A 23,057-nucleotide genomic window follows, 5' to 3' on the forward strand; every position below is an offset into this window, starting at 1 on the left:
ATATCGGGGTGGAAAATTCGAGGAAAAGTTGGGCTGATTTTCACGGTCGACGTTTTAGTAACTATCGTCGACGTTTTCATTCCAAAAGACGATAATGCCCTTTGCATATTTACACTCATTTCTCTCTCTAAACAATTTTTTCTCAAATTTAACTAAAAAACAACTACATTTCGATCTCCCATTTGCATTAAACCAATAAAAAATGTTAAAAATTAACGCACATCGACTAGAAAACTTAGATAATTTAAAAAAAATAGGAAAATAAACGTATTAAACACGGCTTTTTAAAAAAAAAAGAGCTAGTCATAGACTAAATGTTGAGATTCAACAATCGACCATAGATCAAACGTGGAGGCTCAACGTTCGATCATGGACGAATGTTGAATCCCAACGTTACTCCATGGTGCCACATTGAGTTTCAACGTTTGGCCATAGTGAACGTTTTTTTTTTCCATGGAATAACGTTGAATTCCGACGTTGGCCATGGTAGTCTCGAAGGATCTGAACGTGGGAATCATGGTGGTCAAGTTGAGATCCAACGTGAGAGCCGTGGATCTTCTCCTCTTCCACAATTCGATTATAAATCGACACCAATTTCGTAACAACACTCCAATTCAACTAATTCAACTAATTAACAAGAATTTAACAAGAGGTGGTGGTTAATTTTGGAGGTTTTTTGAATTAGAGAGAATTTGTGTTGTGGTAGTGAGATAATAGGGTAGGCTCGTCTTTTTTACTAAAAAGGTCATTGATAGTTACTAAAACGTCAACGATATTTACAAATCGGGTTTTAAAAAGGATTTTGAAGTAAATTATAGTCTTCTCAAAATTTTGTCAATTACAAAAATTCCTCGGAAGGACGGTGAAGAAGTAGTGATGTAGAAGAGAAGGCATGCTAAAGCGTCTAATATCCAAATTAATTAAGCTTTTTTTGAACCTTCTATTGTATTCCGTCAATTTCAACACATTTGTAAATGTTGTATAGGATTCAATGTTTCATCTCTTAATGAAGAGTATTTTCTTTCGAAAAAATAACAATTTTGTTATGTATTAAGCAACAAACATAGTTTTTTTATCCAAAATTTTAAGAGTAATGTTGTCTCACTTATCGGTTTTACATGTAACATATTTTGACACGCCCAATGAATAATGGAACCTTTACTTCAGTAAAAACTTGACGTAGATCAGTAGATGGCATGGTTCTCACTTCTCAGAATCTAAGTCTATTGGTAAAATGGTAAAATGGTACTAAATGATAAAATAGGTGATTTCATTGCCATTGAGAACTCATACAACAACAAAAAAGCGCTACATACAAATTCAGGGGAGAATCCCTTAAATGCATATACATACATTATACATGCGCCAAAAGGAGCCCCGTAATTTACGTGGGGAGAAAAATGGCAAAACCAAAACACAATAAATGAATCATCGACTCGTTACTTGACATCCTTAAGTACACCGCCTCTTTCCAGCTCGCTAACTAGATCTCTCAGAGCCGGTACTTTCATAGCCAGGGTTCTATATAGTCGAGAATACCGAGCACGGGTCCCATCGGCAGTTTTTGCCAAGGCGAGCAAACTAAGGGCTTCTGGGAGTTGAGAGAATACCTGTTTCATTTCTTCCAGGGACATGTTTTCTAAAACTGTAGGTCTCGGAACCACTCTCACAACTTCACCCCCTTTCGGTTCCTGAACTCTAGCATCTGCTTTGACCACCAGTTCTGAATTGGAATTTGCCCCACATTTGATGATAAATGGGGTAGTTGAGCCGGTGTTGAATTGCAGAACATTCCATTGTGATACATCTGTTTCGTCATTGTAGCCCAACTCCGAGGATGGTTTGCGAGTATGTGCAAATTGGAAACTATCATCTTCTTCAGCAACAGACTGAGCAATTTATAGATAAAAAATGTTGTGAGAAATTCAGAGCAAATAGAATATGTCAGAGTTTACTCAAATAAACAAATATCTCCCTGTCAGGCTACTGCAATTCCCACCTTCCCCTGAACAAAAAGGGCTCAAGTTTACATACATACTTCTCTCTCTTAGGCTTCTTTTGTTTGGTCCATGCAGGGTTCGTCCTTGGTACAAGTCACTCAGAACCGAAAGCAATTCAAATGCGATAACTATAAGCGTTGAAACTTGAAAACTATACTCAATGTCTCAACCTGACTAGTACAACGTTACCCCAATGTCGTCGACGGGCCCCATGGTAAGGAGGTCGGACATACCCCAAAGCATGACACCGTAACTAAAATCCTTAAGTCGAAAGTCCTCATCAACGACAAGAAAAGAAATAAAGAAATAGAAAATGAATGCAAATAGCCATGATTATTAACAACATTGCAACAGCAAATGCAAAACCAAAAGAGTAGCAACAACATTCATGCTTATCTTCAGTACGTAGACAAAGAAAACAATCTACCTCTACGATAGAACGAGCCTCAGCAATTTGCCTCTGTGCACAAGGATGATCAATATCAAGCAGTGAAGGCATTTGTTCACCCAGTTCATCCAAAGAGGTAAGCAGTTCCCTTTTCTTGCTTCTACTTAGGGAGTTTCCAGAAGCTTGCCTTGTTATATCCTATAAATTATTAATTCACTGAGTTGTCATCCTTGAGTAATAGTTTGTTAGTATTTAGGTATAACATGGATACACAAAATTAACCTTGATTTGCTTCAATATGCCATCAAGAGAAATCAGAGACGCGAGTCTCGCGTCTTCAGCTGCAGTAGAAGGATTAGGTATTGGCGAGCCACCACTTTCCAATGCCAGCGGAATTGCGTCATTTTTCATCTGTTGCAATATCTGAATCCAGTATGGAAAATTAATAAGTTTCCTTTAGTTTCATCTACTTTCCAACTATGTATATGAAAATGGAAACCAACCACAACACTCAGAAAATTTCTTATTTAGACATGAACACTATAAGAACAAGACGAACTAGCACTTAGAGGCGTTATAATCCAGCCACCATATAGAGGAATCTGATGGAATGGATGTAGGTACAGGTTTTCCTTACTCCAGTCAAAAATAACAGCACCCCATGGGTTTAATAGCAAAGCACACTATCTATGATTTCTTCAATTATTCATATCCGCTCAAACAAATCGGAAAGATTACAAATTTACAATCCATCAAACCAGAACGATAGATTGTTCACTAATGCTATAAAATTTAACAAGGCATCAGCAAGCCAGCATTCAGTCAATTAAGTCATGAAAAAAGCAGTGTTAACAAATTATCCCTACCTTCCTTCTCTTATGATCAACAGACTCGAGAGCAGAACGTAACTTTGCAACCTGCGCCGAGTCCTCTGCCATTTCCATTGCCAAAGTGCCTGCAATATCCTGGTGAAGAGAGCAGATTCACACATCAAATTAAAAAGTAATGATCCTTTGCGTCTGTGGAAACTGGAATATGCTTAGTAATCAGTTATCCAGCTACATTTCTGTAATCTACTCTATGGTATGTTCCAAGCATTTTATAATTATAAGGTGAACCCCATAATAATGGGAGTATAGAATTAATATAACCAAACACAACTGGTAGTGCATAGTAAATAAAATGGAGATGAAATTGCAGCTGCTTCAATAGTAATTACAGCAATAGATAACGTCTCGGTATCAAATTCACATCTACGAGGATTCATAATTCCATACAACATTCTTTTTATAATAAGATAACATAACTGTCATATCCAAATGGACTCATGACTACAGTGCAGGACTTATGACTGTCAAAATGTATCTGCAGTTGTAGATAATCTAAATGCTATACATAATTAGAGCAGGCATCCTATTTCCATACAGTTTCAGCAGCTAGAGAGCACAAAATACCGAATCAAACACTGACTTCCCTTGCCCACAGAAAAATTGCCAGTACTCAAATGTCAAACATATTACTGAAATTTCCACACCACCTACTTTCAAAGTGCTCCGCTTTTGAGGTACTTGAAATTTCTCTAAAAGAGTGATGATTAATTTATACTTGGTTCACTTTTAAGGTATTCCGGACCCTTAAGTTTTACTTCGGTTTTCAAAATCGTTTTAATCTTTATTCTCGATTTAAATTCTAAGTTTTAATAAAAGAAATCCGGACTTCGATTTTAAAACCTATAAGTTTACCTGACTTTTGTATTATGTTTCACTCCCCTTTTGTTTTTCACATTTTTTTTTCTATTTTTTTTCGCATTTTGAGGTGTGCGTTCACCCATGGACGGTTCTAAAGGATGATTCATGTCAGCCGACCCCAAATCATTTTGGGATTAAGGCTCTGATGTTGTTGTTGTTGTTGGTGTTGTTGTTGTAGTGATGATTAATTTACAAGACGTTATTCTTGCCTTAGTGATATGATTATTTTTAGTGTATTATTTTCTTGGTAAGGCTTTATTTTCTTTTAGGTAATTTATCCAACATTGACTGTTTCAAATGATGAAATCCATTTAAAATTAAAGCCCTGCTAGTACATTGCCATTGTTAGTCTAAAGATCACACTATCCTAGATTCAATATATATACCTTCAAATGCTGCAGCTGAGATGTGTAAACACGCTTTGCATACTCAGATAGAAGCTGGCCAAGGGCATCAGTGGTTGGAGGCAGAGCAGCACCAAGTCCAGCCATCCAACCATCCATGATCGCAGTGGAGAGGAGTTCCAGCTGGCCAGTGGCCCCACCTATTTGATCATCACCAGTAACCGAAAGATACTCAAAGTTCTCAGCAAGCCATGACCTAATTTGACGCTGCAGCTCTCCAGCTGGTGTATGAACAAAAAGTGCAGCAAGGGCACTGTTTCCAACAGCAAAACTTTTAGCTTCCTCGGTTATTTCCCTAAGTTTCCCACCAGTAACATGCTGCCTCCACGTGTCCTGTTTCCATATGTCAAAAAACATAGAGCATGAAAGACTCTCACTCAAATTATGAACACGATAAAAATCCAGTTTTGTTTACCTAGAACAATACACTTGGGCCTTGTTTGGATATCAAAATAGGAGGGAAAGGGAAAGGAGGGGAGGGAAGTGGATGTTTGGATACAATTTCCCTCCAAATCTTTCTTATGGTGGAGGGATTTTGATTTGCTTTGGAGGATGGAAAATGGATTCATCCCCTTCCATTTCCCCCCACCATTATTTGCTATCCAATCAAGGGATTTTAAATCCCCTACTCTCCCTCCAAACACACACCCTTAGGGGTGTTTGGATAGCAAAAGTGGAGGGAAGGGAAAGGGAGGGAAGGAAGGGTGTGGGTGTTTGGATACAATTTCCCTCTAAATCTTTCCTATTGTGGAGAGATTTTGAATTGCCTTGGAGGAGGGAAAATGGATCCCTCCAAATCCCTCCACCCTTATTTGCTATCCAAGCAAGGGATTTTGGATCCACTATTCTGTCTCCCTTTCCTTTCCCTCCAAATCCCTCAATCCAAACACAGACTCATACTGCAGAAATAAGGCAAACGTGTAGCATTGAAACAATTGAGTTCAAAGCAACAGCAGCTTCTGGATTGTGGAAAACACTTGAAAATTAGCAATGATAGCTACAATGGTTTTCCCTTGGGGACAAGAAAAAAGAGAAGCATGGTGCATTCGCAGATACATAGACTAAATTTACATACATCTAAAAAGGAAAAAAATAATAAAAAATGAACTACCTCATCAATGCCTCGTAGCTTCAAAACCACAGAAGAAAATTTTGACTTCTTCTCTGGCTTCAAATTGACTCTAAACCCTTCAATTTGCTCCACCACAGCCAGAGAATTTCTAGGGCTGAAATCGTAATGCATTGGAGACCTTCCCGGACTGTTTCCGCGACTGGAACTTCTACTCCTTCCACTGTTGGCTCTCTCGAGGAACCTCTCAACTGGAGCAACCTGAAGAAGAAAGTATACTTGATATCCTAAATGGCTCCTGAAAGAGCTATATAAGAGTGACAATATTAAATTGAACATGTCATGTTTCACCATAAAGAAGCTTACCTTAATCGATTGCAGCTCTGGAGACCTAGCAATCAAAGATCTTATATACAATATCCTTACACGCGATACAAGCATCGTATCCATCACTCTTCTTGGTTCCATTTTGCGGATAAAAGAAAACACAGCATCTCTAATTTCTGCTAATATCTCATGCTCTCTAGAGGCCCCGGCTTTTATAACTGCAGCTAGTACCTGAAATTTTGCAAAATTATACTGAATTAAAGTTCTGGAGTATGAGCACACAAAATAAAAAGTCTACCAACAAGTTTTACATAGCTTCTAGCCAAGCAAAAATAAATAACTAAATAAAGACAAGTAGATTTAAGCTACTCAAGAACCTACTTTATTAAGTTACACGCATACAAACGTAGATTTAGAACACATCGCAAAAAAAAAAAAAATTAAAAAACAGAAAGGTATTGCAAAATTGAATGCAATGTCACATCGTAAATCACAACAACACGGACTCCTAATGTCGAAACTGTCGAGAAACAGGCATGAAGATCAAGGATGGCAAGAACTACAAATCTAACTCTCCACTTAAGGCAATCAAAAAATTTCTATTTTTTTTTTTTGTAGAAGTTAAAAAAAACGAACTTAAAGCTTTAGAGGACAAGAAGCTCCTTCAGCAACGAAATTAAAATGTCTAACTGCATTCTTAAATATTTCAAGCAAGCTTTCAAATACAGTCAATGCCACTCAGAATAATACACAGTATAGCCTAAGGTATCGAATCAGCATTGAAGCTTGAAGTCCTTATACAAAAACCACATGCTTTTTTTCCTCAAAAAGAATACCACATGCTTTCTCCTGGTGACGACAAGTCTAAAGTCAGTGCAACGTTGAATCTCCAAATCGTCCAAGTTCTAACAAATCGGAAACATTGACAAACCAGGGCTCCTATAGTACATTGTTTAACTTGTGTGAATGTAGAAACAACACAGTTGCATTTATCTAGTATTTACCAGCATTAGAAGTTTATTTGCACCATCTGCAATAGCAGCAAGACTGTCATATTGTTCAGGATCAAAGTCATTCAAGGCAGCAGTTAGATATTCTCCAGCTGGGGTACTTTTTGTTTTCTCATTTCCAGGTTTAACCAAAGCAACTGCCATCTCCTTCTTATCACCAGCTGATGCAGAATTCAGTTGATCAGATCGTCCTATACTGTTTTTATTGCTCCTGGACATATATAAAACCTTAAAGATTAATATGCACTTTTATCATGTTTATCATAAAAATCAAAGAGAATGACCACAGTATAAAGATAGCTGACAGATTTAAGGGACTATGCATTTAAGTCAACAACACAGTATAAGTAGCGCATAACGTTTAGTAAGGAATTTTGATTTCTTCCATCATATTTCAATGCTAAAAAGTAGTGTCCTTTGCTCTTTTTAAAATAGAATAAAATAAAGTACATAACGTGATCAATAAATAACTAAATAGTGACAAACAGAAACCAAGATCAGGACCGAAGATTTTCCAGTAGAATCAAAATGCAAGTCACAGAATAAAAAGGAAAAAAAGAGAGAGCAGGAGTGGAAGCACCACCTGACCAGGTCCTGGGTCTGGATACTTGGTAGTCCTCTAGAGAGCGGACTAGACGCCTGCCAGTAGCACAAATGTTAATCGGTGACACTAAATAGCTAGCAACTGATCACTAAAGCGATTAAAATGTCAGGATCAGTTATAGAATTAAATAAATTAAAATCATGTAGGAACCAATTGGGAGGATAGTGTAGATGACAGTCAAGTCTACTTTAAATTTCGAAAATCAACCTTACCTCTGTTTTAGATTGAACAGAACAGTACAAGATGCCAACCAAAAAGCCCCCATTGTTGACCCTCACTATAGAGTACAGACAAGGTCTAGGAATTTCCATGATGTAATGCAGCCGTTAAATATACGGAGTAATAATTAGTGAGGAAAGCTAGAGGAGGGACTGTTTCACCTTTCCATTAGTCGTCGAACAAATCTATTGGATTACCAAGGGCAAACCATAGGGGCTTTAAAATTATTGCTATTTTACAACACAATTGGACTTCAGTCTGATGACGATGGACGACCTATCCTCATTTGTGAAATTTTTCAATAATTCATTACAACAAATTCTTCCTGTAAAAAACAGCTATTGCATTACCATGAGATGACTATTATATTACCATTACACCACCTTTTAACACACTAAACACAAGGGAAAACATCCACATAATCCAATAATATTTCATCTTCCCAATCCCTAATCCAAAATACTCCACATCTATCGCAAAACCCCAAAGAATTGTATGAATAAAGAACAGGCCAACAGCACATGGGGAAACAAATGGCCCATACAAAAATGCAATGAACTTGAATCAGGAAATAAATCTACCTCGGAAGACCCAACTGAATTCGTTTTTGCTGTTAATTTGTCAAATAGTTTCTCGTTTTCCTCATGCAACCTCTGCAATAAAGCATAATTCATTGTAAAAAAAATAGCATAGCAGAAAGACAAAAGAAAGTAACAACCAATGATCACAAGGAAAACAGAAATTTTAGAGTCCAACTCTCAATTTCACTTGAAAGAGGAAGAGTGCAAAACTCAAATGAAAACAACTTGTCATAAACAGAATGATTATTTCCTACCGAAGTCCATTGAGCTTCCCATGTTCTATTAGTTAGAACTTTGGGCCTGGCTCAATGGACGTGATATGCTGAACAGAAAAGGGCATACCTTGAACAATAGTGAGTATTCAAAGTACAAACATCCAGATAATGTGTAGAATGAACATCAAACACAGCTAAAGTTGATTCTTAAGTTCAAGACTGACAAGAAATGTAAGCTACTGACTGCATTAGTCTACATAATTGTATATCAACCACCGCCAAGCCTCGACTGATGCCCTGACAAGGTCAAGCTGGATAATATAATTTTTTTTGTTTTAGATAAGAAATATTACATTAATCTAAAGTAACCAGTGCACAAAAACTGGTCTTCCTTATCCAACAAACTCCTAAAGATCATTTAAACAGCTGAAATTAAGACGTAATCATTCACACAGATAGATATTCTCTTAAAAAAAGATATCCCATCCATTGCCATAGAAAAGAAAACTCTTAAACAAAACTTTAAGCAGAAAAAAGAGTGTCTGAAAAGGTGCAACAAAAAATGAAGAACAATTGAGCCTGACTGTAAAATTAAGATACCTGAATTAGGACATCCCGTTTAACGAGTTCCTCTTCAAGCTTCTTTGTATCAGCTGAAGAGTCAGTATTATCTTCTTCTACCTTCGAATTTGACTCCATTTCACTCCCTGATCTACTTTCAGCCAATTGAAGAACCTCATTTACTTGTTGTTCTAAGCTTTTAACTTTAGCCTGTACAAGGACAATATAGTAGAAGTTAATAATCCACAGTAAGTCATAAAGAACTCTAAAAACTAGCAACTCCTAGTGATACCAACAGTTTAAATAGAGAAGCTATTGTGAGTCATGAGTCGTGACAGATATAATCAAGTAAAGTAGGCGACTGTTGTTTTCTGAAAATACATATCAACTTACAGTTACAAAAGAAGTTTATATGTCCTGGCTGGACTGTATCATTCTCTTGAACTGGTCAAAATGCTTGGTCAATTGTTGGCGAAAAAAGAAAATAATACAATTATCCTCTTCATACTAATGCATACAGCATTTACCTGAGACCATAACTTACCTCTACCCAATATACGCAATAGCAGTTATCAAAGGCTGTTTACACCATTTTTTCGAGGGAGGGAAGCTGACAACTGTGACCAGTGATACCGGATTGAGGCAACTAAAAGTCGAACCCACCTGTAGAATTTGAATAGTAGAGTCTCTTTCTTGTATTAGCAATTTTTGTTCTTGTTGAGCTTGTAATAACTGAGCAATTTGATTCCTCAATTGTGAATTCTGGTCTTTCTCAATCCTATGCTTATCAACCAGCATCATATTTTCTGACTGCATCGCAGAACAACTAAATTCAGAGAATTGTCCGCATGACTGTGAGAGAGCTCAGAGCCTCACTATCGGACCAGGTAAAGAGAATAAGGTGGTAAGACCTTCAAATCAGACTGTGCAACATTAAGTTGGACACACTGATCATTTGCATCCTTCACAGCTTGTTTTAGTCCTATAACCTCTTGCTTCAAATCATGAATTTCCTTTTCTTTTTCACAGAGCTCTTTGCGTGCATCATTTGCCTACAATTGTAAAGGGAATGAAATTTAAGAAGATAATGTCATCATCTTGACTCAAGAGAAGCAAAACCATATCAGTGCCTCAAGGACTACCGCAGATGTCTCCATAATTCTTTCCGGATGACCCAAAATGAAAATTGCGACAATTTCATCAAATGACTGCTACTTCATAATGAAAAGAAAAAACAACTAAAAACTTTGGGGAGGGAGACAGTAAAATTGTCTAGAAAGTTATTGTTTAAATGGAACTCACAATGTCTCTCCACTTTTTAATTGTATCTCTATTTCCAAGGCTTAATGTAGCACTCCTAGCTCTAGTAGCAAAGTTGAGGGATGATAAGGTTTCCGACAAGTTAGAAACATCTGGACATGTATTGACAATCACCAATGTTTTGGCACTCCCACCTACACCAAATTGAACCAGGAAAAATTATGGACCAGGTGATCCCAGCATTTGAGAACAGGCGTGAAAGAAATAAAAAAAGAAACGTGTTCTCTCTTCCACTCACCTAAGGAGTCAGCAAGGAGTCTCGTTAGTAGTGAATTTTCATAGGGGACATCATCCTTCTTTGAAGTCAAAGATGACAGAACATCGCCCAATCTGTGACAGACGCATCAATCAGCAACAGTTGCAACCAAAACTATTTCAAAAAACACATAGGAAGACATTAAATTTCCTTACCTCCGTCCAACATAACCCCACTAAACAATCATCAAAAATATATCCGTACACCTTTAAGATATGTCATGATTCAGTAGGTAACCACCATCCTACTTAAACTACTTCATCCCCTTATTTTAAGAGCACATTATCAGATGGGCAATGGTCAATGAAGCAACCTAAGATTCCTCATTATTACATTAACCATGCATCACAAGTCAAAATTCCAGACTAACTATTGTAATGTATGAAGATTAAGAGTATAGCTTAGGGTTTCTACAACAGCATTAAAGAAACATCCAGTACAGTGATTACAGATTAGTAACCAGGGATGAAACTTACGCTGAAAGTGATTGCATGATATGTAACAACTCTGTTACATGCTCGCCAGACTCCGTAATTGATAAACTTTCGCTTCCAGCTAAATCCACCAAGGAAAGTTTGCTGTATAAGTTCTCTCCAGTGATCACATTATCAAAATATATGTGTATAGTCACAAACCTGGGAACAGACATCAAGACATGCATCAGTTAATTTGAAATTCATGATTATATCAACAGCCTCAATCATTAGTGAAATGAAACTTCATATTTCAATTGTTGCAGTAATTGTATCTTTGAAATCAAAAATACTCCTCACTACTACATATTTGCCATCCAATTCTGTTAGATAAGATTTTTAAATGCACCGCAGAAAAACCATTACATACATTCAGAATTTCAAAGGGACATACAGTAGTTCCGAATGTATTGACCACTATCCAGATCAACAGTGTGGGCTACTACTTTATGTTTTGCTGTCTGGGTTATATGGAAACGACTTAATGACTGTGTTTTCCAAAATTAGGTCCATCAATCGACCATATCAAAAGACTCGATGCTGATATTAGTAAATCCCATCAATAAAGCACAACCTTAAATTAAAACAGAATCATTTCACTTTCTCTCTCTTTCTCTCAAACGGTCTCCCCTAATCAGTTTACCATTGAAGTAGAAGCAGCTGCTTTGTGGGTCTTTAATTTTATTATTGAAGCTTTAGCCGTCATTAGTAGAGACCATAAAGGAGCTTGGGTAGATGGAAGTTGGAAGACGATGACGATCTATACTAGAGAACTCCTATCGTAGCTGTCCATTCGGTCCTACAGCATGCTAGTCATGACGGATGGAAAAAAGTGTTACATGTCACAGATTGCCAACTAGCTTACAATCTCCTCAACTCAATCAAGAGTCCTCATATCTCACAAATTTCATAATATGATTGCAGGGAGTGCTGAAAGCATGTTTCCAAGAGAGTCATGTTCTGTTCTAGGATAGAAGTAATAAAACAGCATATATGTCAACAAAGGCCCCGTTATTTACGACTAAAACCATCACGACTATAATGAGCTGAACTGAACTGAACTTATAAGACCTGACTTGACCTGAAATTGTCCTGAAGTGAAGAGGACAAATGAGCAGCACTTAACTTAATGTAACTTATAGGACCTGACATGAGCTGAGCTGAAGTGAAGTGACTGAAATTAACTCCGAAAGAACAAGGTCTAGACATGTTGGAATAGCTGATTGGGAGCTTTGTGGCCTCACAAAATGTTTCTTTCATTAGCACGAAACATTAATAAGGGGTTCATAGGCCATCAGAATGGATCGCCCAAACATTAATTAATAAGGGCTCCTCACAAAATGTTTCTTTCATTAGCACGAGCTTGCAAAGTGCTATTGGGTTGGTTTTGTTTATGTTTTTTATGTTGCAAAGGCTTTTGCCAAAAACTCGATGTAGCTGTTTATTACTCCTCCTATTTCACTCAAATAACCCCATTTACAAATTTTATGCAGGGAATTTTAAAAAATGGGGCTAATTGAGTTAATGGAAGGAGTGGTTACGAATGGTCGTATGTTCCTGATTACCAAAGAAAAAAAGAGTTGACCTTGAGTCCTTGACCACCTGTATATCTACTCCCTCCAATTCATTGGAAAAGCATTGTTTTCATTTGGCTAGTTCACTCGAATGCCCCATTTCCTTAAATGGCAAAAGGAAACCAAGTAAATGACCAACATGCCTCTCAGGCCCTCATCCTTTTACTTCCTAACCTCAGCTCCCCCCAACTTCACCCCACAATAGATCCACAGCACAAGCCCCACACTATAACTCCTCATCGGACCACCACAGTAGACCACTGAACCACCATACCCCACCACCTCATTCGGCTTCACCACCACCACTTCCACATCTACCACCATCTAACTGCTCACCACTATCATCACCTACCACCTACCACCTACCACCTTCTTACCCCCAAGACCTCGAACTTAACCCCTACCACGTGCCGCACATCTGACGGCGACCAGCTGCAGTAGCCCCAAAATCTCTGATCAATCCTCACCGTCACTCCCTCTTTGGAAACCACCACGATTCGAGCACACATCGAGGGCGTCAAAGGGTGATGGAGAAGTGTGTGGTGGTTGCAGACTCATTTGGATTGTCGTGGTGCTCAAGGGGAAGGGACGGTGGTAGTTCTGGTCATGTGCAAGAGTGAATTGAGAGAAGGTGAGCATGACGTGGTTGTTAGGCAATAGTGGGTGGTCAGCAGTAGGTGTGGGGTTGGATAGTGGGGAGAGCTTGGGGTGGTGGGTGGGTGAATAGAAAGTGGGTGGTTGGTGGGTTTTTTGAAAGAAGGGCATTTCAGTAAACACCTTCTATTTTAGCACTTTTCTTAATGTTTGGTCCATTTAGACATGGTGCTTTTCCAGTGAATGGAAGGAAGTAAATGTCTACTTCAACTTCAATTCTTCCAAAAAGAAAAGTATTTGAAGCTTTATACATGCTACCGTAGTGTTTATCAGTGATGCCATGACCAACAAGTCGTGGCTAAGATGGACCTAACTAACTCCAAAGATGGGTGGGGGTCGGGTAAGGTCATGTGCTAAAATTCAACCTGGAACATTAAAAGCTCGCCCTAAAACCTTAAATCCTCAAAGCATCCTACTACAACTCTACAAGGCCATCCAAACCTGTAATTATTAGTAACAAGTTTCAAAGCAAGTGAAGTCCCCAAAAAAAAAAAAAAAAAAAAAAGAGACGGCATAACTATCTACAGCCAGAATAAGAGTATATAATACTCCCTCCATTCAACTCCACATGGCCCTTTTCTATTTTACACACTATTCACAAGTGAGCATTCAATATCGATTTTCTCTCAATACGTAAGTGAAAATATATTCATGTGGGATCTTGTTTGATTCGTCTTTACGAGTACATTAAAAATATCTAACTTTTATAATTTTTGCAAATACGTAGCTAATGATATTTACCGCGTAAAACGCGCGTTGGCAAACGTGAAAAAAGAAAAGGGCCATGTGGAGTTGAATGGAGGGAGTAATAAGAAGAAGAAGAACAAGCCATATGAACACAAATTTTGTTATCAATACATTTTAGATGTTTCCTCTCAGATCTGCAATCTCCAACTTCTTCACCCATTCTATTCAGTTTGTTCAGCAAGTATGTAAGTATTATTTAATAGGATATAAATATAATAGTTGGGCCTCAACCATTACCTTAAGGTTTTGGTTGAGATGGTTCATCTAACATTATTATCTCCTTAAAACTTTAACAAGGCAAGAGATAAATGTCCAAACCTAACCCGCAAAGGCATATACAGCAGAAAGTTGGAGAAGTTTGCAAGGGTTGAGGGATTTGTAAGGTTCATGAGAAAATAAGCAGAAGCCAATCATGTATAACTTGTTTTTCCCGGAAACCTCAACCTATCAGCGATCTTTTAAATATCAAGTAGTTTCTCATGAGTCGTGACTCTTATGTACAGTAATGCATATGAACTTAATCTAGTAAAGTTAAGCTAAATCAGCGCAATAAAAGGACAGGACAGTTTTGTTTTTCCTTTTCTCGACACATAAGAAAGAACATGTTACTTTGCTACGAGTCTACCACCATCAAATGATAAATAAATGCTAATGTTTCTAATCCAGATAGCCACTGATAACAAAATCGATTAAATAAACCTACGTACTACTCCAACAAAACATGAACTATCTTGGATACAAATATATATTAAAAAAATTATGAAAAGGTCATCAACATAGAAGCAGTAGACTTGAAGCAGAAGGAAACATACAGATGAGAAACATTCAACTTCGATGCGTCAGTTCCTCGAGTCTGTAGAGCTGCTTTCAGCACTCTGGAGAATTCCAATGGATTATCAACTTTCTCAGACGTGAGTTCTATAAATGAGCCTGGTAACCCCATGTGTACTTTGGAAGAACTCTTTTCGGATGCCACAATCAAGTCCTTAATCTAAACGAGGAAGATTAAATACCATTCTAGTGGATAGAAGATAATAAGACAGCTTTGACCACATGAAAAAAGAATTGTCACAAACCTGATCGTTGTAAAGCTCAAAAATCGTGACAGAGAAACTAAATCGTGAAGTACTGGTGCTCTCCAAGTTGGACAAATCAAACAGCTCCTCAAAACAACGAGCATATAACCCACGATCATGGCTAGATCCTTCCTGCGGAGATTGGAAGAGTGTAAGCACATGCCACCAGTTGACGACATGGCAAAAGAAAATAGTAGAGAGACCAGCAGCGTGGCTGTTGAAAATAATAACTAATTACTTGCGTCTCGTGCAACAACAGTTATAGAAGTCCTTGACGAGTGCACTACTCTACTCCCAAGTCCACCAAGTCGAGTATGTTACAGGGATTCCTGTTAAATTAACTTAGTAGACACTCGTGGATGCGCAACTTCAAGTAGGCATTCTATGTCAGTGAGTCAGTCAAAAGCTGCATTATTATTTTTATTTTTTTGCTACAGAATTAGAAAAATGTGGAGCATACTTTAATAAAATACAGTACGACCAAAATAAGGTATTTTGATATGTATATAGTGCTAATAGTACCAAATTCACACTTCACTCACCCATATGTTCATTGTAGAAAAACCAAAGTCTATGGTGACTTGGTAAGTGAACTTAGCATATTTATAAAAAAGTCTCTTAATAAATTGAAAATGCCGCAAATTGATACGTACTCAACTATGCATGCTCAAATCCAGAGATATACAAAGAACATGAGATATACCATAGTGTAACTTTTCCCAGAATTAGTTTGCCCATAAGCAAATACAGACACATTGTAACCATCTAACGCAGATTGTACAAATGGTTGAACATCAGCAAAGACTTCAGCTGCACGAAAAAAAAAAAAATTAGACTTACAGATTTAGTATAACAAGCCTCTTCTGCAAGATGCATATTAACAAACAATGTGCTTAATGCTTACTTTGCCCAACATGGGGTCCATAAACCCTGTCAAACTCAAAATCCTTCTTAGGGTTGGTCAATGTCTCATCACCAGTGTTAACACGGATGGTATATTCATCAGGAAATTCGACAATCGATGGGCCTTCATTTTCAAATAACGGCCTTGTCCGACAAAATACCTTCACATTTCCTGCAAGTTGCAACTATTAGACAATACATCAACTGGGAATAACTCAGAGATAGCGAGCATATATTGCTTGAAATATATACAACGAGATCAAAAACAACATGGAAAAGTAGATGTCAGATTCAGCACGTAAATACATAAGAGAGTTTTTTAAAGGAAGAAGACAATGCCAGCACTGGAAAACACAGAAAGAAGTACCTTTGGCTGTCAATAAATCATTGAACAACCTTTTCTTCTCGCTAATAAGAGGACAAATTCTTGCCTCTGTTTCGATTGCAGCCTGATCTGAAACAATAAATGACGGAGAAGTCCAGAATTTTCTATAAGCATGATTTCCAACATAAAAGCACTATGCGTTGCTAATGAATTCACCCTAAAAAAAAAACTCTACTGATTTGCAGAGCATAATGTGCCAATTTGGGGTATGGGATATGGAAGATAACTAGATAAGCTAATCCAATCAATTCATTGCTATATGTTTACTTCCACTCAAACTGAGACTTCAATTATTTCTTATCAAAGCACTCCTTTCTAAAAGTAATTGAGGGGTATTTATAATTACCTAATGATAGACAAAGTACTTCTGACATCTCACAGAGAGCAACTTCTTTCGTGGACGCGAAATACTAACAGATCAGTTTCTGATGAAAAGGTTATCATCAGCATATGCATGTGCTACGTACCATTATTTAACATGAGTCATAAAGACAGTGTAATACAGAAGCTAAAAATCAGTAGACATAATGACTGGTGACAAAACTTTACTTTCCCTCTCCCGAACACAAGAAGAGTAAAAGCATTACTCACCCATTTTGCGCGTTTTATCAGCTAGGGCTCCTAGATAGCGTGTCAAGCGATCAAGCTTAGCATTAGAGTACTCTTGGAGATCACTAGCCTCTTGTCTGAGCACTGCATGCTCTTCCCTGGCAAGCTGGACACATTTCCAGGTTCAATGATACACCAAAGAACAAATAGACAAACTAAATAGCGTTATTTTATAGTGTGTCATGGAGAAGGGATTGAATGAGGATAAAGTAAGATATCAAATCAGCACTAAAGCATTCACATAATGAATAGTCTAGTTGGATCACAGATGTCAAGCTCATTATCTAAGGTCACTCAGGTAACACCAATCTGTAATTTTTGGAGAGTTTTCCACATCAAATCTTCAAGTTCTACGATGCAGCTCTCAAAGTTGGACTAAAGATGGAGGCAATTCCTGATTTCAGTATGATATGTGGCGTACCACTAACAAGGAACCTTCGATAAAATCATGTACGACAAAGGTGACACACTCTGAACCAAAAGAGCAAACAGCTATGTTCAAAATACATTGATCGCCCTCCATTTTAATTTGTCTGAAAATGATTGATCATCTGCTATGCTTAGCATGCTAAAATGATCATATTCTCAATTACAAAAAAGAATATAAGAAATGTTCAAATGTGAAGGTGGCAATCTAAAAAGTTGAGGCACTAAAGCCCTGTTCTTTCGGACTTCAATTTTCTGAAATGAACTGAACTTAATAGGATTTAAACTGAACTAAAGTTATAAGATTCGAACTAATGTTTGGTTGGGGGAGTTGGAATGGAATGGAATGGATTTAATCCATTCTAATGTTTGGTTGAGCCATTTTGGAATGGAGTTAGAATCCATCCGGATTCTAAATCCATTCCAACCCCCTCTAATCTCATACCCAACCCTTACCCCAAGATTCTAACTCCATTCCATAATGTTTGACATTTCATTCCATACCAAGGTTCAACCAAACAATATAAACCAAGTATGGGATTTAGAATCCATTCCATAATGGTATGACATTCCAATCCATTCCATTCCTTCCTCTTGAACCAAACTGAACTTATAAGATTTGACCTTAACTTATTAATTATCATCATTTGAATATACCATAACTCATTCATTAAACAATTCAATTAAACTTAACCCAATCCTCAGCCCACCTACACCGTCTCTGTCCTCACCCATTCATCACCTTCAACTTTGCACAGTTACACCACCATCCAACCCTTTTAGCTTCAGCCCACCATGGCACCACTACCATTACCCTCTAACTCCAGCCCATCTCCCACCACATTTTCGAGTTTCGACAACACAGCGCACCACTTTATTAGATCCCAAACCACCTTGCACTCATCTGACCCCACCTTGTACCATCTCGTCCCACCATCATGCACCAACTCCTCCGATCACCACACACAAATCACTCCTAGCACCACCTCACATCACCGCAAACCATCTCGCACACTCACCCACTGCACCACTTGGCGTCCACCTTGTCGCTTCACCTCATTGCATCACCATCCCACCACCTTGTTGCATCATCCAACCCTTACATTTCGCTATTTGATTTCCGAGTAGGTTTGAGACTCAAAATTTGTGGGTTGAAAAATGTAATCATCGATAATAATATAATACTGAAGTAAATTGATTTAACTTAACAAGTTGTTAAACAGGCTTCCCTTAACATAACCTAATATAAGTTAACTTAAAGTTTCTGAACTGAACTTACACGAATTGAATTGAACTTGTAGGATTTGAATTAAACTTAAACGGAGTGACTTTAAGTCCAAAAGAAGAGGGCCTAATTACATTGTTGTGTATAAATTAAAACCAACTAGAACAATACTTGACATTGAACATTTCTACTCGTTTGTTGTGTACAAATTCTACTTCCGGAATCAGCTCAACAGAAACATAATGAGTAGTCTAATTGGATTACAGATGTCAAGCACATTATCTAAGGTCAGTTAGGAATATTAGCACTATACAGGGGAGAAACAATTAGGAGAGTTCCCCCAACAAATCTTCATGCTCTACTATTCAGCTCTCCAAAGTTGTAACAAAGATGGGGCAATTCCTGATTTCAGCATGATATGTGGTGTCACACTGGGAAGGAAACTTCACTAAACAAATGCACGAGCAAGGTGTCACATTCCCAACTAAAAAACAAATAGAGCCCTCCTGACATAACTGTTGCTGGAATTACTAAATACTCTCTGTTCAAAATAAGTTGATGACTTCTATTTTCATCTGTCCAAAAATGATTAATCACTTTCTATGCTTAGTACCCCAAAATGATCATATTCTCGATTAGAGTACAAAAATAAGGAGTGTTCAAATTGGAGGGTAACAATATATAGATTATAGGTATGCCATTAAGAGTACTACCCCTGACACACTTAAAAAACGCTCAATCAAACGTGATTTACTTATCAGTTATCACTCACGACAACTTTTGTGATACGTGTTTTTCCATTACTCATGCCTTCGGCAATGGAAGTTCCTTGTTGTTAAGGTTGGGCAACACCACTACAACCATATCTAGCCGGTTAAAGCACTCCTAAGGTGGCATTACAGTTAATATTTATTTATCAATAAAAGATGCGGGCATCATTTACTTGCGATCTAAAAATCTCACCACATTTTACTCATCTTCATATCCTCATTCAAATTACGATCAAAACACATTCGAACTATAAACAACATTGAACATTTCTACTCGTTTGTTATTCCAAATTCTACTTTCCTTACTACGAAGTAGCAGTCGGATACCGCAATTCCTCGAATAATCTCGCAAACAAAAAGCCGAAACACTTATATAACATTGCTGTGTATAAATATCACAAAACAAACTAATCAAACACTAAAAACTAACGAAAAAAGCGCAAACCTTAAGCTTCTCACTGATTTTCTGTAACTTAGAACACACAGAATGCTGCTTCGAGAGCTCAGTTGGAGGCGAAACTAACGGAGCCGACGAAATCGAATACCTCCTCCCTAACGGCTGCGGCAACGACGACGATGACAACGGCGTCGTTTTCTTCGGTTCAAATCCTTTAACATCCCAACTCCACGCCTTACTTTTCTGGTCCGCCATTAATTCTAACCCTAGAATTCGGAGCTCCGATTAGACACTCTCTCTCCCTCTTCACTGTTTGTTGAGCTGGTGGAACGAAATTACTTTTTGTTTTTTTTAATTAATTTTTAATTAATTTGAAATTTAAAGTGAAGAGAGGTGGGAAATGAAAAGGGAAAAGGAGGAAACGGTGTCGTATAGGAGAAACGTGGAAGGATTAAGAATCACGGAATGTATATGCGCTGATTATAAGTTTACGCTTCGTTGTCAGGGATCAGAAACGGAGGGAGAAGAAAAAGAGGCGATTGGTTGGATAAGATGACTGTGACGTTATTATCAGACAAATGACAATTGCACATTTGCACGTGATTAACTCTTTGGGCTTAGCTGCCCAGTGCCGACCACTGTGGTTTGTTGGAAGTTGGACTAGTTTTATATAGGTTTCGTTGTTGGTTGGCCACAGTCTTGGGTTCGAGGGAGGCCCAACTTGTATTTTCATCACATTTCTGACATTTCAATTCAGATTCATTTATTTCACTTCAGTTCATTTTTTATAAATTAACTCTAAAGTTCTATTTTTCGGTTGAAAATTGTTGAACTAAACTGAATGAAGCTGAACTAAACTAAACCGAAACATATAAATTGGAGAAGAAATATAAAGAGAATGAATATTGGTGTTTGTATAATCTTGAATAAATTGTATTACTAGAAGTGTGTTGTAAGTACAAATAAATAATAATTTGACTATATATAGCTATTACGGCTGCACATGAAGTAAACCGGATTGGTAAATTGGACCGACCTAGACCGGCCAGTCTAGATCGAATACAATCCGGTTCGGTTTTCTGGTCTATAGAAATATTGTGACCGGTCCCAAAAAAATCACCTTAAATTACCTTTAAAAATAGAACCGGTCCGGTCCAAACCCGAAAAAAATCAGACGTAAAGGGTTCTGGTCCGGACCCACCTAACCGGTTCGGTCTCCGGGTTTGGGATATGAGGTTGTCCGACCCGCGGGTCATTGTGGTCTGATCCGGTCCGGTTTCAGTGAACACCCCTTTAGCTACTAATCATAAATTAGCTAGAATTCTTAATCCGATACCAAGTTAGTTAACTTATTTACAACTAACTAATAATAGTCAACTCACAACCTGTTGACTTCTATATACTCAATGGGTCGTATTTTTTCACATACGAATTTTATTCTTTTACATATAACTTTTACAATTTTATCTTGGTTATTTTTTTATGCCCGTACTCAATTGATTTTCCCCCCTCCCCTCATCTCCCTTCACTACAAATACCACTTGCGTTCACCAACCCTTGCTCTGGCCGACATTTTTCGGTCGACCTCGACTGCCCCTCCTCCAATCTAATGATACCTCTTTGTACATTCAAAAAATGACAGAAATATTCCATGTTAGAACAAAGCATTAATCGAGCGTGTTGGCAAATGCCCGACCCATGATCACCTCTATGTTAAGAGTTAATGGATACAGAGTACTATATAGGTTAATTAAGTACTTTTCGCTTTAAGCATTTAAATAATAGAGTATGTTAACAATATGAGGCAAGTGATACTTGTGTAGTTGTGTTGTTGAATAAGAGTTTGTAGGGAAGACTGATTCTCAAATAGACTTTGAATTTGACAAAAGTAATAAGAAATAGAGGATAAACTACGATCGTTGCCCGGTTCAAAACGGGTGATTATGAATAAGGGGGCGTTTGGTTAGAGGTCTATAAAAAAGGGAAAGGAGAACAAAGTTATTGATTCCCTTTGTCGGTGTTTGTTTGACACAAACAAAGAGAATGCAATTCCCTTCATTACCTCTCAATCCATCTAATTCCTTACCCCCACCCCCTCAAGGTATGAGATTTCACTACCCTTGTTACCCTTCAACCACCTCATTTACTTACCACCACACTTACGACTCCCACCACACCCGTCACCAACAAGACCCCATCGCCGCCACCACCACCAAAACCACCACCACATCCACCCCACATAAACCACCGCCGCCACAGCCACCATAACGCCACCACCACCATCACAACCACCACAGCTACCCCACTACCACCACCACTATCATGACGCCACCGTCACCACCACCACAACCACACAACCTAAACCACCACCAAAAACCACCGCCACAACCACCCCACATAAACCACCACCGCAACACCACCTCTATAACCACCATGACGCCACCACCACCATCACCACCACCACAGCCACCCCACTGCCGCCACCACCACCATGTAATATCCCGAAAAAAAAAATATTTATTAAATAGAATGTGATATCCCGAAACTTAAATAGCGGGAATAGTACATACAGACTTGTTACATGCATGGACGTATCATGTAGCTTAAGACATATCATACATTACTCTTATGTGAGATATTTTAATAGATGAACTTTTTGCCATATTAGATATATATTATTAACATTACTTAGTAATTAAGTTTGGTAATATGATAAGCTTGAATATATGTACTCCGTATGTGTTTATCTCCTAGTAAATAGGATAAGCTTTAATATTTAACATTTCTTAGTTGATAAGATAGTAAAAGCAAAAGTGTATTTGAACTCCTACCTACACCGACATGCATGTTACTATAAATAGACCCACCCTTCTTCATTTTGATAACACACATGCATGAGTAATGTATAACGTGAATGAGAGCAAGGCAGAGGACGCATAGTTAATACATAGTACCTCTTTTACTCTATATATAACAATAAGGTATGATTTCGGGACCCTTCGTCGTAGAAATAAGTAATAATGTACTGCTTATTGTATAGTATTATCAACCGTATAATGTTATATTTATCATTATATTTACTCACATGCTATATTAACTGTCTTTGTCTGAACATA

At 37.8% G+C, this 23,057-nt stretch overlaps 1 protein-coding gene across 1 annotated transcript; it reads right to left on the minus strand.

Annotated features, from left to right (window-relative positions):
- Positions 1–1,249: 1,249 nt before the first annotated feature.
- On the minus strand, positions 1,250–20,583 carry LOC141643312 (kinesin-like protein KIN-14B). The gene is made up of 23 exons (XM_074452417.1): positions 19,990–20,583; positions 17,106–17,229; positions 16,497–16,583; positions 16,131–16,301; positions 15,930–16,036; positions 15,227–15,358; positions 14,963–15,141; positions 11,179–11,337; positions 10,685–10,776; positions 10,429–10,580; positions 10,038–10,178; positions 9,790–9,936; positions 9,166–9,336; positions 8,351–8,422; positions 7,530–7,585; positions 6,941–7,157; positions 5,976–6,167; positions 5,652–5,870; positions 4,523–4,873; positions 3,255–3,353; positions 2,671–2,811; positions 2,428–2,586; positions 1,250–1,889 (listed from the first exon to the last, which is right to left on the minus strand). Exons 1-23 carry the CDS (start codon positions 20,194–20,196, stop codon positions 1,440–1,442), a joined length of 3,825 nt encoding a protein of 1,274 aa, XP_074308518.1. The 5' UTR covers positions 20,197–20,583; the 3' UTR covers positions 1,250–1,439.
- Between the last annotated feature and the right edge of the window lie 2,474 nt (positions 20,584–23,057).

The sequence above is a fragment of the Silene latifolia genome, chromosome 2 (genome assembly GCF_048544455.1).
Source record: "Silene latifolia isolate original U9 population chromosome 2, ASM4854445v1, whole genome shotgun sequence".
In the NCBI taxonomy this organism is placed as follows: Eukaryota; Viridiplantae; Streptophyta; class Magnoliopsida; order Caryophyllales; family Caryophyllaceae; genus Silene; species Silene latifolia.

Coding starts and splice junctions, on each gene's coding strand:
- LOC141643312 (XM_074452417.1), bottom strand. CDS start 20,196: ATGGCGGACCAGAAAAGTAAGGCGTGGAGTTGGGATGTTAAAGGATTT. Junction 6,168..6,940: donor CAAATAAACTTCTAATGCTG/GTAAATACTAGA, acceptor GCAAAATTTCAG/GTACTAGCTGCAGTTATAAA. Junction 1,890..2,427: donor AGGCTCGTTCTATCGTAGAG/GTAGATTGTTTT, acceptor TAAATTGCTCAG/TCTGTTGCTGAAGAAGATGA.